The 15,546-nt window shown below is 46.0% G+C and overlaps 3 protein-coding genes across 3 annotated transcripts; 1 reads left to right on the top strand and 2 right to left on the bottom strand.

Annotated features, from left to right (window-relative positions):
- Positions 1 to 34: 34 nt before the first annotated feature.
- On the bottom strand, positions 35 to 2,142 carry LOC143003648 (transmembrane protein 69-like). The gene is made up of 3 exons (XM_076154419.1): positions 2,078 to 2,142; positions 1,341 to 1,385; positions 35 to 1,088 (listed from the first exon to the last, which is right to left on the bottom strand). Exons 2-3 carry the CDS (start codon positions 1,383 to 1,385, stop codon positions 297 to 299), a joined length of 837 nt encoding a protein of 278 aa, XP_076010534.1. The 5' UTR covers positions 2,078 to 2,142; the 3' UTR covers positions 35 to 296.
- LOC143003645 (methylcrotonoyl-CoA carboxylase beta chain, mitochondrial) lies at positions 1,567 to 6,772 on the top strand. Its single transcript, XM_076154417.1, has 13 exons — positions 1,567 to 1,678; positions 2,382 to 2,483; positions 2,701 to 2,865; positions 3,018 to 3,214; positions 3,370 to 3,548; positions 3,723 to 3,803; positions 3,896 to 4,074; positions 4,234 to 4,447; positions 4,604 to 4,695; positions 4,793 to 4,949; positions 5,174 to 5,296; positions 5,488 to 5,712; positions 5,878 to 6,772. Exons 1-13 carry the CDS (start codon positions 1,659 to 1,661, stop codon positions 5,962 to 5,964), a joined length of 1,821 nt encoding a protein of 606 aa, XP_076010532.1. The 5' UTR covers positions 1,567 to 1,658; the 3' UTR covers positions 5,965 to 6,772.
- Positions 6,773 to 6,807: 35 nt separating this feature from the next.
- On the bottom strand, positions 6,808 to 11,984 carry LOC143003618 (retinal Mueller cells isomerohydrolase-like). Its single transcript, XM_076154390.1, has 14 exons — positions 11,849 to 11,984; positions 11,172 to 11,254; positions 10,655 to 10,805; positions 10,332 to 10,439; positions 9,869 to 10,010; positions 9,599 to 9,746; positions 9,256 to 9,337; positions 8,927 to 9,059; positions 8,675 to 8,817; positions 8,281 to 8,410; positions 7,924 to 8,038; positions 7,605 to 7,699; positions 7,083 to 7,194; positions 6,808 to 6,998 (listed from the first exon to the last, which is right to left on the bottom strand). Exons 1-14 carry the CDS (start codon positions 11,857 to 11,859, stop codon positions 6,808 to 6,810), a joined length of 1,644 nt encoding a protein of 547 aa, XP_076010505.1. The 5' UTR covers positions 11,860 to 11,984.
- Between the last annotated feature and the right edge of the window lie 3,562 nt (positions 11,985 to 15,546).

Raw genomic sequence — 15,546 nt, 5'->3', positions numbered from 1 at the left:
AGCAGAAAGACAATTAAAGAGAAACTCACCAGACTCAAATGTCAAATGGATTTTTATTCTCATTTAATTGAACATCTTTGGCTCGGGTGATGAGAATTCCTCTGTATTTTTAACATTTTACAATCAAAAGTGAAGACAACCATATATTGATGAAGCCTCCTACCAAAACGAGTCAAGGCCTAAACTGATGGTGAATTCAGTCCGTCCTCCTGAAGTCAAACATACACCAGAAAAGTGGATTGTGAGGATCCTGAACCTGCATTGAGACGTCACCAAAATCACACTTTCCACCATTTTTAACTTGTGAAAAACACCTTCTCCGGGAACAGTCCGTTCAATACGAGCGTGCCAACGAGAGAGAAAAACGCCACGAAGGTCAGAACGGCGCGCAGAGCTTTGAACCAGCTGGGGTAAGTGGGCAGCAGGGCGAGGTCGTAGTGTAGTGAGATGCCAAGGCCCACAATGACCATGATGGCTGCTGGAGTCACGCTGTCACTCATCAGCATGGCCACCCAGGCCAACAAAGAGGGAACCCCGCTATTGGCCAGGTTTACCCAATCCGGTTTGGCTGGGCTGCTCTCAGGAAGCGCAAACCCCCAGCGAGCGCCTCCCAGGAAGGAGAGGATGGAGGCGCCGTAGGCCACCTGAGCGTAGGCCAGCTCGGGGAAGAAGTTCTCGGTCATAGCCATGAGTAGAGGAGGGAAGACGAAGGGGAGCAGCCCGGCCGCGCCCAGGACCAAGGCCGGTCTGGGAGTCTTCCCCAGTTCCTTCATGTCGTAGCGCAGCAGGTCCAGCTCTCTGGGTGGAGGCTCAGACTTGGCACGCTTCTTCTGCATCACTGCAGAAGAATGGAAACCTTGGTTCCTTATTAACAACCCAGCAACTTGAGTCTGGGTCCTCTGGAGGAACTCAGTCCTCATGAGACCAAGGACAGCAGGGGTCTGGGTGAGTCCTACGTCTTCTTCTTTGGGAGGTAGCCTGCCTGATGAGGCCCAGCGGGGCTGCAGGGAGCCTCCTCCCGCATCAGGAGCTCTAACCAGGGCTGAGATCCAGCATCCCTGTGGAGGAGCAGCAGCCCGATGCCACACCTGAGAAGGAAACAGTCCAGAGAAATGAGACTCAACAAGCTGAGGTGCGGGCGAGGAACATTTCTATTTCTCTTTCAAATTTCTATGAGGAGGTTTCAAGGTCAAGGAGGTAGACCAGAGCAGAAATGCTGTTGTTAGGTGTCATGGCAACTAGGGAGAGAAAAGTTTGGCCTAGGTGGAGGTTTGTTCTCCCTGATTGCTTCCTTGTTTGGAATATGAACATTATGAGGCAGCAGCTGTAGAGATGTTCACCTTTTGGGCAGCAAGGGCGTTTGTCCTAAATATGAAAGAGAGCATCTGATGAGGAAACAAACAGAAATCATGTTAGAGCAACAGGGAGCAGAAGCTCTTAAATATGAGACGCTTTAAAGACTTTCTCACAGATGTCAGAGGTCAAGCGAAAAGCAGTGAGACCTGTGGACGATTCTAGTCACAGTAAACAACCCAGACGGGTCTGACGTCACAGTTTTGTTTCAAGCCGAACACTTTTCGGTGTTGCACTGAGCCACTATGTAGTTTTGATACATTAACCTGTACAAACTCTAGATATTGTGATAAAGACGCGTAGACATGTTCCGCTGCATGACAAGGTAAGGGCTCACTTCACCTCCACCTTATATCATTAACACACACACTTATTACCAACACACAAGGCTACGGTGTCTGCACGACCTTTCACACACATACTGGATGATGTCGCTGTGTTGTTCGACTTGACACTTTGTAGCGGCGATGCTTCCCTGCGCTAGAATAATACTTTTCGCCCAAACTTAGCGTTTATTAGCATTATTTTAACATTTAAAGCTTTCACCTAATGGGTGTGCCCGAGAAGCTAGCTAAATATGGCTAACACAGACTGATTTATAGGGGTACAAATGCCCACAATCGTGCAGATTCTAGCTGTGTCAAGGTTTAAGCGATGGAAAGATGATGTCAGTTTTGCGTGTGTGTCAGTGGTTATATATAATATATAAATTTAGCATTGTTACCTAGATTGATCCCGTTGAGCTCTCGCTACCTGAAGAGGAGCGGGCGGAAACGGATTTAACAGTGCCCCCTAGCGGTAATATCTAATATGACAGAAGATCCAGTACCTTTTCAAATTCAATATTGTTGGAAAAAATAGGATAAATAGGAAAAATGTAATTGTATGACAGTGACATACAGGAGTGTTTGATACAGTAGACGATAGAGCTACAGCACAGTTTCTTCCTGGTGATTGCAGGTTTGTTCTGTTTGTTCCTCTTCATGTTTTTGTTTACGTCTCTTTAAATCTCCGCACCTGTCTTTCAGGAGAGTGTGTGGTGGTGGGATAGTGTGTCCTGCATTTGTGTTGCCGTGTTCCCATTCGCCGTCATGGAACCTCAGACACACAGGAGACAAGAGTCAACAATGGTGACTACTACTACACTATTGTGTGTGTGTGTGTGTGTGCCTGTGTGTTTGTGTGTGTGTGTGTGTGTGTGTGTGTGTGTGTGTGTGTGTGTGTGTGTGTGTGTGTTTGTGTTTTCAGGAAGAACAGGGGAAGAACTTGGTATCTCTGCCCTACACCACAGCAACTGCCGTGGTGACTTGGACTATAACAAAACTTCATGTCTTGAATCTGCTGCAGTTTGGCCGAGCGGCGCTGGCAGTGTTCAGTCCGCCTCCTGAGCTCTGCAGCAGAGGGGAGGAGAGCTCTGCCCAGCGCCTTCCCGGTGCTGGATCAGCCCCTGCAGCCCATCCACCAGCACGTATATGAAGCAAACCTACGCAACAGCGCCACCTGCCACAAACGGTAGGTTCTGCTTGTCCAGCTCTTAACAACTCTGTCTCTCCACAATCCACCATATGTTGTTGTTTTGAACGTATTGAATACTTACAAAAATCACACTGTGGCGCTCATGTGAGTAACATTACACATAAACAAAAGTTCTCTCTCTCTCTCAGGTACACTGAGTTGAGGGAGAAGGTGAGGAAAGGGGGTGGGGACAACGCCATCGCCAGACACACCCAGAGGAACAGGAAATTGCTGGTGAAGGACCGACTTCGCCTCCTGTTGGACGACGAGGACTTCCTGGAGCTGTCACCGTTAGCGGGCTTAGGTCTGGCGTACGGCGACATCCCCTCAGCCGGCTGCCTGACCGGTCAGAACCCACCAACCACCACCTGTTATAAGCAGCACCAACTTGAAGCCACATAAAACGTGTGTGTGTGTGTGTGTGTGTGTGTGTGTGTGTGTGTGTGTGTGTGTGTGTGTGTGTGTGTGTGTGTGTGTGTGTGTGTGTGTGTGTCCAACCAGGCATAGGCAAGATCAATGGCCTGTGGTGTATGTTCATTGCAAACGACGCCACAGTGAAAGGCGGCACGGCTTATCCAATCACGGTGAAGAAGCAGCTGCGGGCACAGGAAGTGGCAATCCAGAACCGCCTGCCCTGCGTCTATCTCGTCGACTCCGGAGGTGCCTTCCTACCCCTGCAGGTGACGCCCACACACATACAGGATCACGCACACGCCCACACACACTCGCACACGCTCCTTAACTTTTAAATGGATTTCTTTGAGGAAGATGAACCAAATAACAAGACAAATAAATGTTGCATGAGTGTATGATAACTGTTGAGTGTGTGTGTGTGTGTTTGTGTGTGTGTCCAGTCAGAGATCTTTCCTGACAAGAACCAAGGAGGAAGGACATTTTACAACGAAGCAATCATGTCTGCCATGAAGATCCCACAGGTAAAGGAACACAATTCAACAAAATGAAATATGTCTACAATCAAGGTACAGGATTTCTAAGCGTCATTGGTGAATCTGTGTGTGTCCCTGAGGTGTCGGTGGTGTGTGGGTCGTGCACGGCGGGCGGTGCTTATATCCCCACCATGGCAGAGGAGACGGTGATGGTGCATCGGATAGGGACCATCTTTCTGGGCGGACCGCCACTTGTCAAAGCCGCCACAGGAGAGGAGGTCACACCGGAGGACCTGGGAGGAGCGAGACTTCACGCCGAGTAGGTCCAGGAGACGAGTCGACGTCACACAAGGCGCTTGTGTCAGAATTTACACACATGCATGCAGAATTAACGTGCATTTATGTTTGTTTGATTTTGAATGTTTTTGGTTTTTCGTGATACTGGATTTATGAGGATTCACGCCGAATTAACTTTTAGGGTGAGTGGCTGCGTGGACCATTTTGCGAGGGAGGAGCGGGAGGCGTACGAGTACACGAGAAACATCATATCTACGCTCAACTACCAGCTGCCTGAGGAGGAGGAGGTGGAGAAGGGGAGGAAGAAGAGGCCAGAGGAGGAGCCGCTGTACAGCTCAGAGGAGCTTCTGGGGCTGGCTCCACTAAACTACAACTACAGTATAGATGTGAAGATGGTACAGCGCACACACACACACACACACACACACACACACACACACACACACACACACACACACACACACACACACACACACACACACACACACACACACACAGACATACAGTCTGTGGCCCCTGTGGCAGTTCATGAATCATTGTTGGTTCTTCAGGTAATCAGTAGGCTGACGGATGGAAGTCGCTTCCAGGAGTTCAAAGCAAGATATGGAACAACACTTGTTACAGGCTTTGCAAGGATACATGGGTAAGACGCAGGCACACTCACACACACACACACACACACACACACACACACACACACACACACACACACACACTCATACATTTATGTACTGTGTCAGCCACCTGGTGGGCATCTTAGCCAACAACGGGCAGCTCTCCTATGAGGCGGCGCTCAAAGGCAGCCATTTTGTTCAGCTGTGTGACCAGAGAGACGTCCCGCTGCTCTTCCTCCAGAACACGGCACCCACACCAGCGCTGACCCTCTCCACCACACAGGTACTGATCCAACTCACAGACGCTGCTCGGGATCGAATGTCTGTTAGGATCTCAGTTTATTAGGATAAAGGCATCAATGACTAAAGTGTGTGTGTGTGTGTGTGTGTGTGTGTGTGTGTGTGTGTGTGTGTGTGTGTGTGTGTGTGTGTGTGTGTGTGTGTGTGTGTGTGTGTGTGTGTGTGTGTGTGTGTGTGTGTGTGTGTGTGTGTGTGTGTGTCCTTCAGGCAGAGATGAACAGCAACCGTCTGAAGGCTCAGGGCTCGATGATATCAGCAGTAGCGTGTGCCTCCGTCCCCAAAGTCACCGTGGTGATTGGTGGTTGCCATGGTGCCGACAGCTACGCAATGGTGAGAGGCCAGATCACTACATGATGGATTAGTTCTTATTAGAAAATCCATGAAAAACAGTGTATCAGGTCTAATTAAAGGGCCAAGACTTAATAACTGCAATTAAAGTAAACCATAGTGCAACCATGTGATAAATCAGGGTGATAGTACACAGTACTGTCATCTTACTCTGGCTCCCTCTCTTTTCCTAGTGTGGACGAGCCTTCGACCCCAATTTCCTGTTCCTGTGGCCCAACGCCAGAGTGTCTGTGGTGGCTCCAGGTCATGCTGACTCGCTGTTGCCCCCCGGCGGTGAGGAGGAGGAGAACAAGCAGAAGGAGGAGATGAATGTGAGACTGAAGGACGAGAGCTCGGCTTTCTTCTCCTCCGGTCGACTCTGGGACGACGGAGTCATTCTACCTCAGGACACCAGGAAGGTAAATGGGACACTGGGGAGAACGCATCGACATGCCACAAAGGTCAACCACTGACCACCAGCTTAATTATTCCCATAACAGATCATAAATGAGGGGCAACAAGGCTACCAAGCTAATGAGCCGTTTGCCCATTTGTTTTTTCTTCTTGCTGGTGTCCGTCTGCAGGTTCTCAGAGACTGCCTGGACATCATCAAACAGCAGCAGTATCAGCTGTCCACACACAAGCTACGATCTCCACTCCTGCGCATGTAGAGAGACCTCCCCCCTCAGCCTTCTTCCAGATGCTACAAACATCTGTCCGTCCCAAATTTCAGCTGAGGCCCATTTATCCACCGCATACATTGAGATGGTTTCAGTTCCAATCTCAAAGGTGAGTGAGTGGACGAGTGGGGGCTGCAGCAGCGCGGTGCCTTTCCCCAGGATTTGGATCGTCAAAGATGAACATCATGAGCCCGTCACAAGGAATTGTTTATATGATAATGATGTTGATGCACTTCACACTCACAATTCCTTCACTACAGATCTGCTTTAAGGTGTTATTGTGTACACTGTAACAAAAGCTGCCTTGAGAAATGTTCTTACCAAGTTCAGGAGAGCACTTACTTGATTTTTACAGATTCTGAGCCAAGGTTACTTGTGATAAAATATTGAAAACTGCTCTCCAAATTGCGGCTATAAAACACAGCACTGACTGACGTACTTTGTAATTGTGTAACTAGAGAAAATTCTACACTCTTAGAGGCAATGTAATTTTAAATGTAATAACAATCAAGGCCATGTAATTGTTTTTATTTGTATAAAATCAAAGAAATGTAAATAAATTTCAAAGGGTAACTAAAGATGTCTGTTGTACAAAATCTGTTGTGCTTGTGGTTTCACCAATGCACTCTAAATGTTGATATTTTACTAAACCAAAGGACAAACAATATAACATATCATACATCTTATATGGCTATAGTCTCTGCAGGGTTAAAGGTCAGAGCTCTTCCACACTTCCTGTCAGGCTCATACATGTATAAGTTAGCAGGGGTGGAACTAGATCACAATTGAGTTACTTCAGCAGGAAGGAACGAAACATACGGAAGTAAGTGAACTTTACACGTGGACTTCATCCTGGCCTGGCTGGGATGAAGGTCCGGGTCCGGGCTTGTAGGTGCCGTGCAGAGTCATGGGGATCATGACGTCCACCTCCGCCCTGGCCAACTCTGTCAGCTCTCCTGCATCCAACACCAGCAGGCAGCCCGGCCTGTCTGCGCCCGGCTTCACCACGATACTCAGCAGCACGCCTAGAGCGGCGGGTTCATGTTAACGATTATTAAAAATGAACTGAGAATCATCACTGATCAGCATTTTGTTTGTGTGAGTCTTACCGTCATCTTCCTCAGTAGCCCCGGGTCTTGGCACAAAGAGTGGCTCTGAGGGGTAACACTCCTCCTCCTGCCACACCCACGTCTGCTTGGTCTGCACGTTCAGCTTAACAATCTATATCAATAATGGATAGCCATTATTATCAACAATACTCCCCCAAAACCAGGCTACATTATTTTACTATGCCTCGTTGAGTTGTTGCGTTTTATGTTTGGTTGTTATTGGGTATTTCCAGGCCCTCCGCTCTTAAGTTACTCAACAGCTAAAAACATGTGGTGCTAGTCAGAAGCTGTGTGTGTGTGTGTGTTTGTCATTGATAAAAAAATAATGTGTTTATCCTTTTTCCATGAGTGAACCTGAGGTCAGTCAGCCTCCACTATGAAAAACTGAATAGTCCTCCAGTTAGTTATTGTGTCTGTCTATTTCAAAAAGTTATTCACAGCAGTTTGAGCCACGCCCACTCACCTTTGGCAGCCAATCAGAACAGCATGCATATCGACCTGTCAATATTAAAGCAGTCCTACCCTGTCCGGGATGAAGTGATTGAGTCCCAGGCCGTAAACGAAGGAATACTTCTTTCCACTACACTGAGAATAGTTAATCTGTGGAAACTCGAAGGCTGGAGAGAGGGAGGGAGACAGACAGAGGGAGAGAGAGAGAGATGTTTTGTCATCTTCTATGTCGTGAGATTTTCAGTTTATCTGCTTCAAAGTACAACTTTGGTTCCATGACATACTGATCAAGGTGCATCCAAATATATAGGATGACACATAAAACCTGTACCTGCACGTAAAACCTGTTATTCCAAGCGTGTGTGTGTGTGTGTGTGTGTGTGTGTTTCACCTTGTCTGGGTCCAGAGAAGAGGACTTCAGGTTCTAACCAGATTGTTCCATCACGAAGAAGTACGGCAGTTGCTGTGGTGTAGGGCAGAGATACCAAGTTCTTCCCCTGTTCTTCCTGAAAACACCACACACACACAGACACACACACACAGACACAGACACACACACACACACACACACACACACACACACACACACACACACACACACACACACACAGAAGAATCACTCGGGGTAAGGCCTAGGGATTTTGCTTAAACATCCTCAACATTTCCACCTCCATTCCACAATCAGACGGACTGCTGCAAGTGAATCTGGTCTTGACCCAGCTGACCTGCTGCGTGTGTGTGTGCTCACCCTGTGTAGGTCCAGTGGCAGCACGTATCTTCTGACCTCCGGTTGAGGAGCTCTCAGCGCTGCTTTTTTAACCTGCTCCCATTCTGCCTTGACGTTGGCCATGTACAAATAATTATACACAAAGTCATGCCTGCAGAGAAATAGGATAATTATACACAAACCAATGATTTTGCACAGTTATGCCAATTAATTTCAGTGGAAAGTAGCTGCTCTGAGTATACATGAGCCTACGAGATAGACGACCTAAAAACATGCCAAAGAATGGGACACTCTTTATAGAAATCAAATCAAATTTAGTCTGTTAAGGAAAATATTCATTTAAACCGGTGGTTCCCAAACTTTTTCGTTCGGGCCCCCTCATATGGACCAGAAGTTTTTCTGCAGACTCACACACCCTTTCCATGTGCACAGGTCAACGACGAGGAATCCCTGCTCTTCATATGTATTGATGTGATGAAAGATGTTGAATGCTGATGTCCTGAACTTGTGGCTGCTCATATAATCTGCTGGGTCTTTCTTGGCCAGGTGGAACCATGTCTACAACACACAGGTGAACACAAATGTCAGCAGATATAGATAGAAATATGCTCTAACACACACACACACACACACACACACACACACACACACACACACACACACACACCCCCATGGTTTCATTGGACTCGAAGCAGTCCATGTAGTTGGTTCCTCTGATGCTCCATGATGTCAGGAACTTGACCAGGTTGATCTTCACCGGCTGTTCCACAAATACAAAGTACTTGTCGGTCATACCAAAACTACACACAGACAGACACAAAGACAGACAAAGAGAAGCGATGAGTCAAACTATGTCAGATGATGATCTTTGCTAGCTCTGTGCAGTATTTCCAGCGACGCATGTTATGTTCCTTCAGAACCATCAGTGTGAGGGATAAAATCCACGTTCTATCATGTGTATTCACGCATTCAGGAGGAAAATAGAAACCAATATACCTGTGCAGGTAGGAAGGTTTTAACCTCTCACTGCTGGGGAGTTGAAGCAGGACTTGGGATTTCTCAAAGGGGTCAGATTTGTCTGGAAACACAGAGCAAAAACACGAGCACAGAGTTTGGTGACGACACCACAAATCTGATCCAAGTTGAAATGTACAAACTAGTAGATACAGCTCACTGGTTTTGTGTGTTGCATTCAGAGTCAGAAAATTGAAATTGAAATTGTAATTTCCAAGATAAATAAATAAATAAATAAAGACCTCCAACCTCTAATATAAATATATTGATGTACTGCACCATTCATTCAGGTAATAACAGTCCATGGGTGTGCAGTCAACCTCACCTGTCTGTGCAGGTGGGATCTTGATTATGTTATAGGCCAGACTCATGTTTTTGCCAAAGCAGTTGCCAATGTTGTAGATTGTACCATCTGCATCACGGTGGGGGTGGGCACTCACCCCGTTTACTGAGACGTACTTAGACAAGTCCACCTAACACACAAATACACACAAATACACATGATGGGAAATGAAATGTGTGAAAGTATTAAATTGGAGGTTTGGTAAATACAAGGTCCTACAGATTCAGTGCCAAGCTGCCCATCGTCCCTCACCCTTTGTAGGGTCTCCAGTGAATCAGGATCAACCTTGGTGATGTAATTAGTCTCAGTGACGGCGTAGAAGTCCTCGCCGATCGGATAAATGTTCACGACGCAGTTATCGGTCACCTCAATGCCTCTGAAGTAAGTGAAGAACCTACATCAACAAGTGAAGAAGTTAGATGACAGAGTTGGTCTCTCCACGGTGACACCAGCTATCATTTCAATCAGAGCACTGCATGTCACTGCCTGCCTCCCATTTAAGTCTTCCTGTGTTCAAAACTGAGCTGTTGAATTTGCCTTTTCTGCATAATTTATACAGGCTATCAGTTAGTTGATGTATTGATCATAAAAGCCTCTGGTTGTGACCTCACTGAGCCTCACATGGCCTCCTGCTCACTTCGCTCAGCAATTCTTCATAATCTGGACCAAACGCATCAACAGAAGTTTCCTTTTGACGGTCAGAGTGAGCGGTTACCTCGAGAAGATGTTCTTGCAGGGGTCTGGATAGGCTGTGGTGCCAAACTCAGTGATGACAACTCTTTTCTCTGTCATGGCACGAACATATGCGTCCGACTTGAGGTACCTGAGCAGGAAGATGTCTCACACACACTTAATATGCCAAACATTACAAGAATATTGATAGAGATCCATATTATTATTGTGTTGCCTATGTTTTCAATCATATACATGTATCTATAGAATGAGTATTTGTATTGAAGAGCCTGACATATGGCGCAGTGTGTAGGTAGTTCAGTACAGTACAGTACGTTGGTCCATTCTGCAGAGCGGTGTGCTTACTTTCTGTAGTAGGTCACATGACCGTCCTTCAGGTCAAACTTGTGTATGAGAGCATATCCGTCAAACAGATGGTGGAAAGGTTCATCTCCGACCTCGAAAAGACCAGGGCCCATTCTAAGAAGACTGCCACCCAACCATGACGGTACATCACCTTACGCGCGCGCGCACAAACACACACACACACACACACACACACACACACACACACACACACACACACACACAGCTTTTTTACTTGTGAGGGTCTTTTACAGACGTACACTCATTCCCTGGGGGCTTACCTACACCATAACCACAAACACAACAAGCCTGATCCTAATCCTTAACACAATGGTTCTCAAACTGTGTGGTGTGGCATTACAGCCCCCATGGCCCGGGGGAAATGTGGAGCAGGACTAAAGAATTTGTTTGGTTAAAGAGCCACAGTAAAAACATTTGATGAATTTCAGATTCCCATGAATTGCTTTTATTTAATATGTATATGTGTGTATGTGTGGGTGTGTGCGCATGTGTGTACCTTTAATTTCAGTAGTTATTGGTTCATTCAGCTCCTCCACCGTCTCAAAGATCTTCCTGTAGCCTGCAGCAGGATGCTCCACACTATCCAAATACAATACAAATCTACTGTTCATCTTCTTCTCTTTCTAGCTTATTATATGTTTTGTCTTTGTGTGGTTGAACCACAAATGATGGCTGTAGTGATGATGAAGTGGTAGAGAGGGGAAACAGCATGAAAATCTTTGAAGTTTGACAGCAGATTTCTCTCACATTCCTCCTCCCATACCTCAGAAATGTGTTTTTTAGATTCTTCATTTATCTTCACAGAAACAAAAACACACATCACAGGAGCGTAGAAAACGCAGTCCAAGCGTCTCTCTGTTTATTCGGATCAGCCAGGCGTCTCTACAGGGTTTGACTGTCTAACTTACTGCTGCTGCTGTTGTTGCTTTTGATGAGGAGACTACGCACTTTTACTAAAATTTCCAGTGAAACGGATTTGGTGGAAAACTTCATCCAAAACCCACAGAGCTGCTGCCTCATCATCTGCCTCTCTTACAGGAAGACAACAAATGCAGCTCAGGGACAACTGGAATTTGCTTCCTCTTATTTAATTTCCATAGAAACAAACTTAAGTTTCCTCCTCAAACTAACGTAAATGTTTTCTGCTTAAAGAAATGGGATCGTTTTACTCACCGGCTGACCATGGTGCTGCGTTCGCTGCCCACACTTCTGTGAACACATAAAGAGACTTTGGGCTGCACTGAAACCGCACACAGATTTCCTGTGGAGAGAGAGACAGAGAGAGAGAGAGAGGGAGAGAGAGAGAGAGAGAGGCTGGGCCGCCCCCTTCCCTCTCTTCTGACATCCACCCACTTCTCATTTCCTTACTTACCTTCCCCCCTCTCCCCCTGTCCTCGTGTCTCTTGCAACATAACTTTCCTCTTCTCCCCACTACCTCTTGTTTTTCCTCATGGCTTTTACCTCTCTGCTCCCTCTTCTTCCTCCTCCTCTTCATCTTCCAGTCTTATTAGCCGACTGAACAAGCCAGCTTTGTCTCCGCTCCTTTCAGCCACCAGGCCCTTGGCTCCTTGCAGGCCAGAAACAAGATATTTTTCAATCTGCAAACAAACACTAATGCTACACAGTGGTATGCTACACACACACCTACAAGTGGCATAGGTCACTTGTTTAAAATACAAGAATGCAGTGTGTGTATTGTGTGCATATGAAGGAGAATTTCTGCTAAACCCACAGGGAAAATGCTAACTAATTAGTTCCAGACACCCTCGACAAACATCCAACAAACATGGGGGAAGGAGGTTGGGGGGGCACAGAGACAGAGACACAGAGACATAGAGAAAGAGAAACAAAGAGAGAGAGAGAGAGAGGAGGGAGGGGGGAGAGAGACATAGAGAAAGAGAAACAAAGAGAGAGAGAGAGAGGAGAGAGAGAGAGAGAGAGAGAGAGAGAGAGAGAGAGAGAGAGAGAGAGAGAGAGAGAGAGATGGAAGCTGAATGCTGAATAGAAGAACAGAATAAAAGGCTGAATTAAAATGGCTGGTTTGGACACAACAGTAATCCATCAACATGGGTCGCAGCCCTGCTAGTTCACTACAACCGATGTTATTGCCAGCCTGCCAGTCTAACTGTGTAAATAAGTAAACAGGAGCTCTGTCTGAGTCCCAAGAGGATACACTGTTTGTTCGCATACCCACAATACATGATGGAATGCCCTGCATGATGATCAAATGTCATGACAGCTAGTCTATCACGCAACATATTCAGTCCAGGTGCAATAGGATCAACAAACTCCATGGGGTTCATCCTCAGGAGACCATGAATATCAAGAAGAAATTCCAACATATTATCCCCAATAGCTAAGAGTAAAAGAGAGAGAGAGAGAGAGAGAGAGAGAGAGAGAGAGAGAGAGAGAGATGATTAAAGATAAAGCACAATACAGTGCAGCAGGTCAGGCACTCTTTGTTTTTATTGAAGCAAACATTGTACATGACATTGTGCATACAGTTGTAAGATATTTAGGAGATATTTTTTTATATAGAAAGAAGGGAAAGAGGAGAGAAAGATAGAGAGAAGGAAGGAAGGTTGTATTATCACTACTATTGTTGTTAAACATTATACATAGACCCTGGGGTAGGGTACAAGTAGATTGGAATCACAATGATGTCATAGGGTACATACAGTTTTTACAGGATGATGTCAAACAGCAATATAGGCTATCAATCGCATCATAGGTTGTGAAACAGAAAGAACAACAAAAACAAAAAAACAGAGAGAGGGCCACCCAACCCAACAGTCACACAACCCCGCATTCACACAACCCGTCCTGGCCCGTTTGGGATGTAAAATAAAATGAAAAAATAAAATAAAAAGGAACTGATCGGTGTTCTGGTATTCAGTCATGGTCTGGCAAATCACAGCAAACCAATTCCACACACAAGTATAACCATCAGCTCATCGATGAGGTAGTGCCTCTAGGAAGTGGGTGATAACAAACAAAGAAACAGAGAAGAGGAGTTTAGGACCTCTTCTCTGTTTTTGGATGGGAAACAAACCAGTCAACAAGGAACAAAACGCTTGCAGTTTAGGAAGTGTTGCAATTTCTCCTTGGCGCCACTGGAGGTCGCTATTCACTGCTCAATGTTAATGACATGAGCGTTGGCACATTACGTCAGCATTACTGTGTGTGTGCGTGTGTGCGTGTGTGTGTGTGTGTGTGTGTGTGTGTGGACTGACGTCCTGTCATGATGTGGCCCTATTATGGAGACACCGTCTGTCCTATAGCACGCTACGTCCCATTGTACACGTGAGAAATGTTCAGTCTTGGGACAAATCTGGGCATCTGGTGACTCTGAGGAGGAAGAAACACAATTCAGTGTATTTCTGATAAACATCAAATCATGCAAAGTTAACACACCAAGTATTTCAGCCCCACATGTGTACTTATGTTAGATGAACAGATGCTCAGAATGGCTCTCTGTCCACACACAGACTATCATGTGCTCATATCTGACTCCTGTTTCCTACAGCTGAGAAGGCAACACACACTTTGAGCATATTGGCTTCTTTTTACTGAATTTGAACGACACACTGTGGCAGATTTTGTCCTTCTACATAAACATACAACAATTCCCTTCAAACGCCCTTCTGTCTTTATTAGCTTATTATTATTAAGCTTTGACAAGAAGAAGAAGAATCCTGGCCTTGACAATCCCAGGTCAGCTGCATCCTCCTCTGCATCTTCATCACTAGCAAATGTGACACTGTGCCAGTTTGTGCCTCTTAAAGTGGCAGAAGGCAGCCGTCCGCACATGTCTTCTGCTGACGTAGCCTGGTCTCAAAGCTGCTGTGATCCCACTCTCACTCGCTCAAACACATAAGGCCCAAACCAATGGGATTGTACAATACAAGAGGTGTCAAAGTGCCCTGTGCAAGCAGATAACCAGAGGGGACAATAGCACACAATGAGTCATACAACAAGGATGATGGCAGCCTGATGGCCTCAACGGCTTCATCTTCAACATCAAAAGCAACAGCAGTGGAAAATATCAACCTTTAACAAACAGAAGAGACTGTTTCACTACACGGGCCAACATCAAATGTCCTCCATCACGCAAAACACTTTGAAGATATGCTGAGTGATGTTTTCATCTCTCATATTCTCCCTGTGAAATGTTTGACACACTGAGGAAGACCTCTGTAAACTTTACTGGAGGAACCAAAGTTGAGTTAGATTATTAGTATTTTATTTCATGGGTAGACGTTTTGGCTGAGGGGCCACAATGATTTTGTAAAAGCTATTACATACATTCCCCAAATGCTCACTGAATGCACTTTTTGGCCGTTCTTCCTTTTATTTTTACTTAATTTCTGTTATGCTGTTATTATTAGAGAGGAATACCGAGACGTACGTCAGCCGGCAAAGAGCCGCATGCGTGTTAAACAATGTCAGCTCAGGACTCTTCTGCGACCCATATGCCGACCCCTGCTCTACACGTCGTAGCTTTGACGTCATTGCCTGTAGTCCGAATGGCGTCAATGTTGTTGCTTGTTTGTTGGATGCCGTCAGCGTCAGGTTATTTAAGAAGAACATCAGAAAGAAAGTTACCTCGTAACAAACGCTGTTTGCCCGGCTTAAAGCGGTGACACATCTACGCTGAAGAAGGTGAAGAAAGTGAACTTATTCTCCTTTGCCGGTAACTGTCCTTCTTGAGATTCCGATGTGACATGATGATGATGATACATGCAAGTTAAGTATCCGCACTAACGCCATATCTCCTGCTTTGGTGCACCGCTATCTTCCTCAAAGGCCCGAAATAGGTAAGAGAGTGTCGCCTGCCCGGTGGATCGGAGCGGTACGAGTACATCAGGCTC

Source organism: Genypterus blacodes, unplaced genomic scaffold, assembly GCF_046128005.1.
Source record: "Genypterus blacodes isolate CSIRO-AG114 ecotype Tasmania unplaced genomic scaffold, CSIRO-AGI_Gbla_v1 ptg000062l_1, whole genome shotgun sequence".
NCBI lineage: Eukaryota > Metazoa > Chordata > Actinopteri > Ophidiiformes > Ophidiidae > Genypterus > Genypterus blacodes.
The sequence above is the reverse complement of the archived record's forward strand: the minus strand, read 5'-3'. Positions and strand labels throughout refer to the sequence as shown.

What these genes read in the sequence shown, in the direction of transcription:
- LOC143003645 (XM_076154417.1), top strand. Translation starts at nt 1,659, where the DNA reads ATGTTCCGCTGCATGACAAG. An exon ending in CTCAGCCGGCTGCCTGACCG is followed by an intron (nt 3,215 to 3,369) that starts GTCAGAACCCAC and finishes GTGTCCAACCAG; the next exon opens with GCATAGGCAAGATCAATGGC. An exon ending in CTGCCATGAAGATCCCACAG is followed by an intron (nt 3,804 to 3,895) that starts GTAAAGGAACAC and finishes TGTGTCCCTGAG; the next exon opens with GTGTCGGTGGTGTGTGGGTC.
- LOC143003648 (XM_076154419.1), bottom strand. Translation starts at nt 1,385, where the DNA reads ATGCTCTCTTTCATATTTAGGACAAACGCCCTTGCTGCCCAAAAG. An exon ending in ACGCCCTTGCTGCCCAAAAG is followed by an intron (nt 1,089 to 1,340) that starts GTGAACATCTCT and finishes TTTCCTTCTCAG; the next exon opens with GTGTGGCATCGGGCTGCTGC.
- LOC143003618 (XM_076154390.1), bottom strand. An exon ending in CATGTGACCTACTACAGAAA is followed by an intron (nt 10,440 to 10,654) that starts GTAAGCACACCG and finishes CTTCCTGCTCAG; the next exon opens with GTACCTCAAGTCGGACGCAT. An exon ending in AAACCTTCCTACCTGCACAG is followed by an intron (nt 9,060 to 9,255) that starts GTATATTGGTTT and finishes GTCTGTGTGTAG; the next exon opens with TTTTGGTATGACCGACAAGT.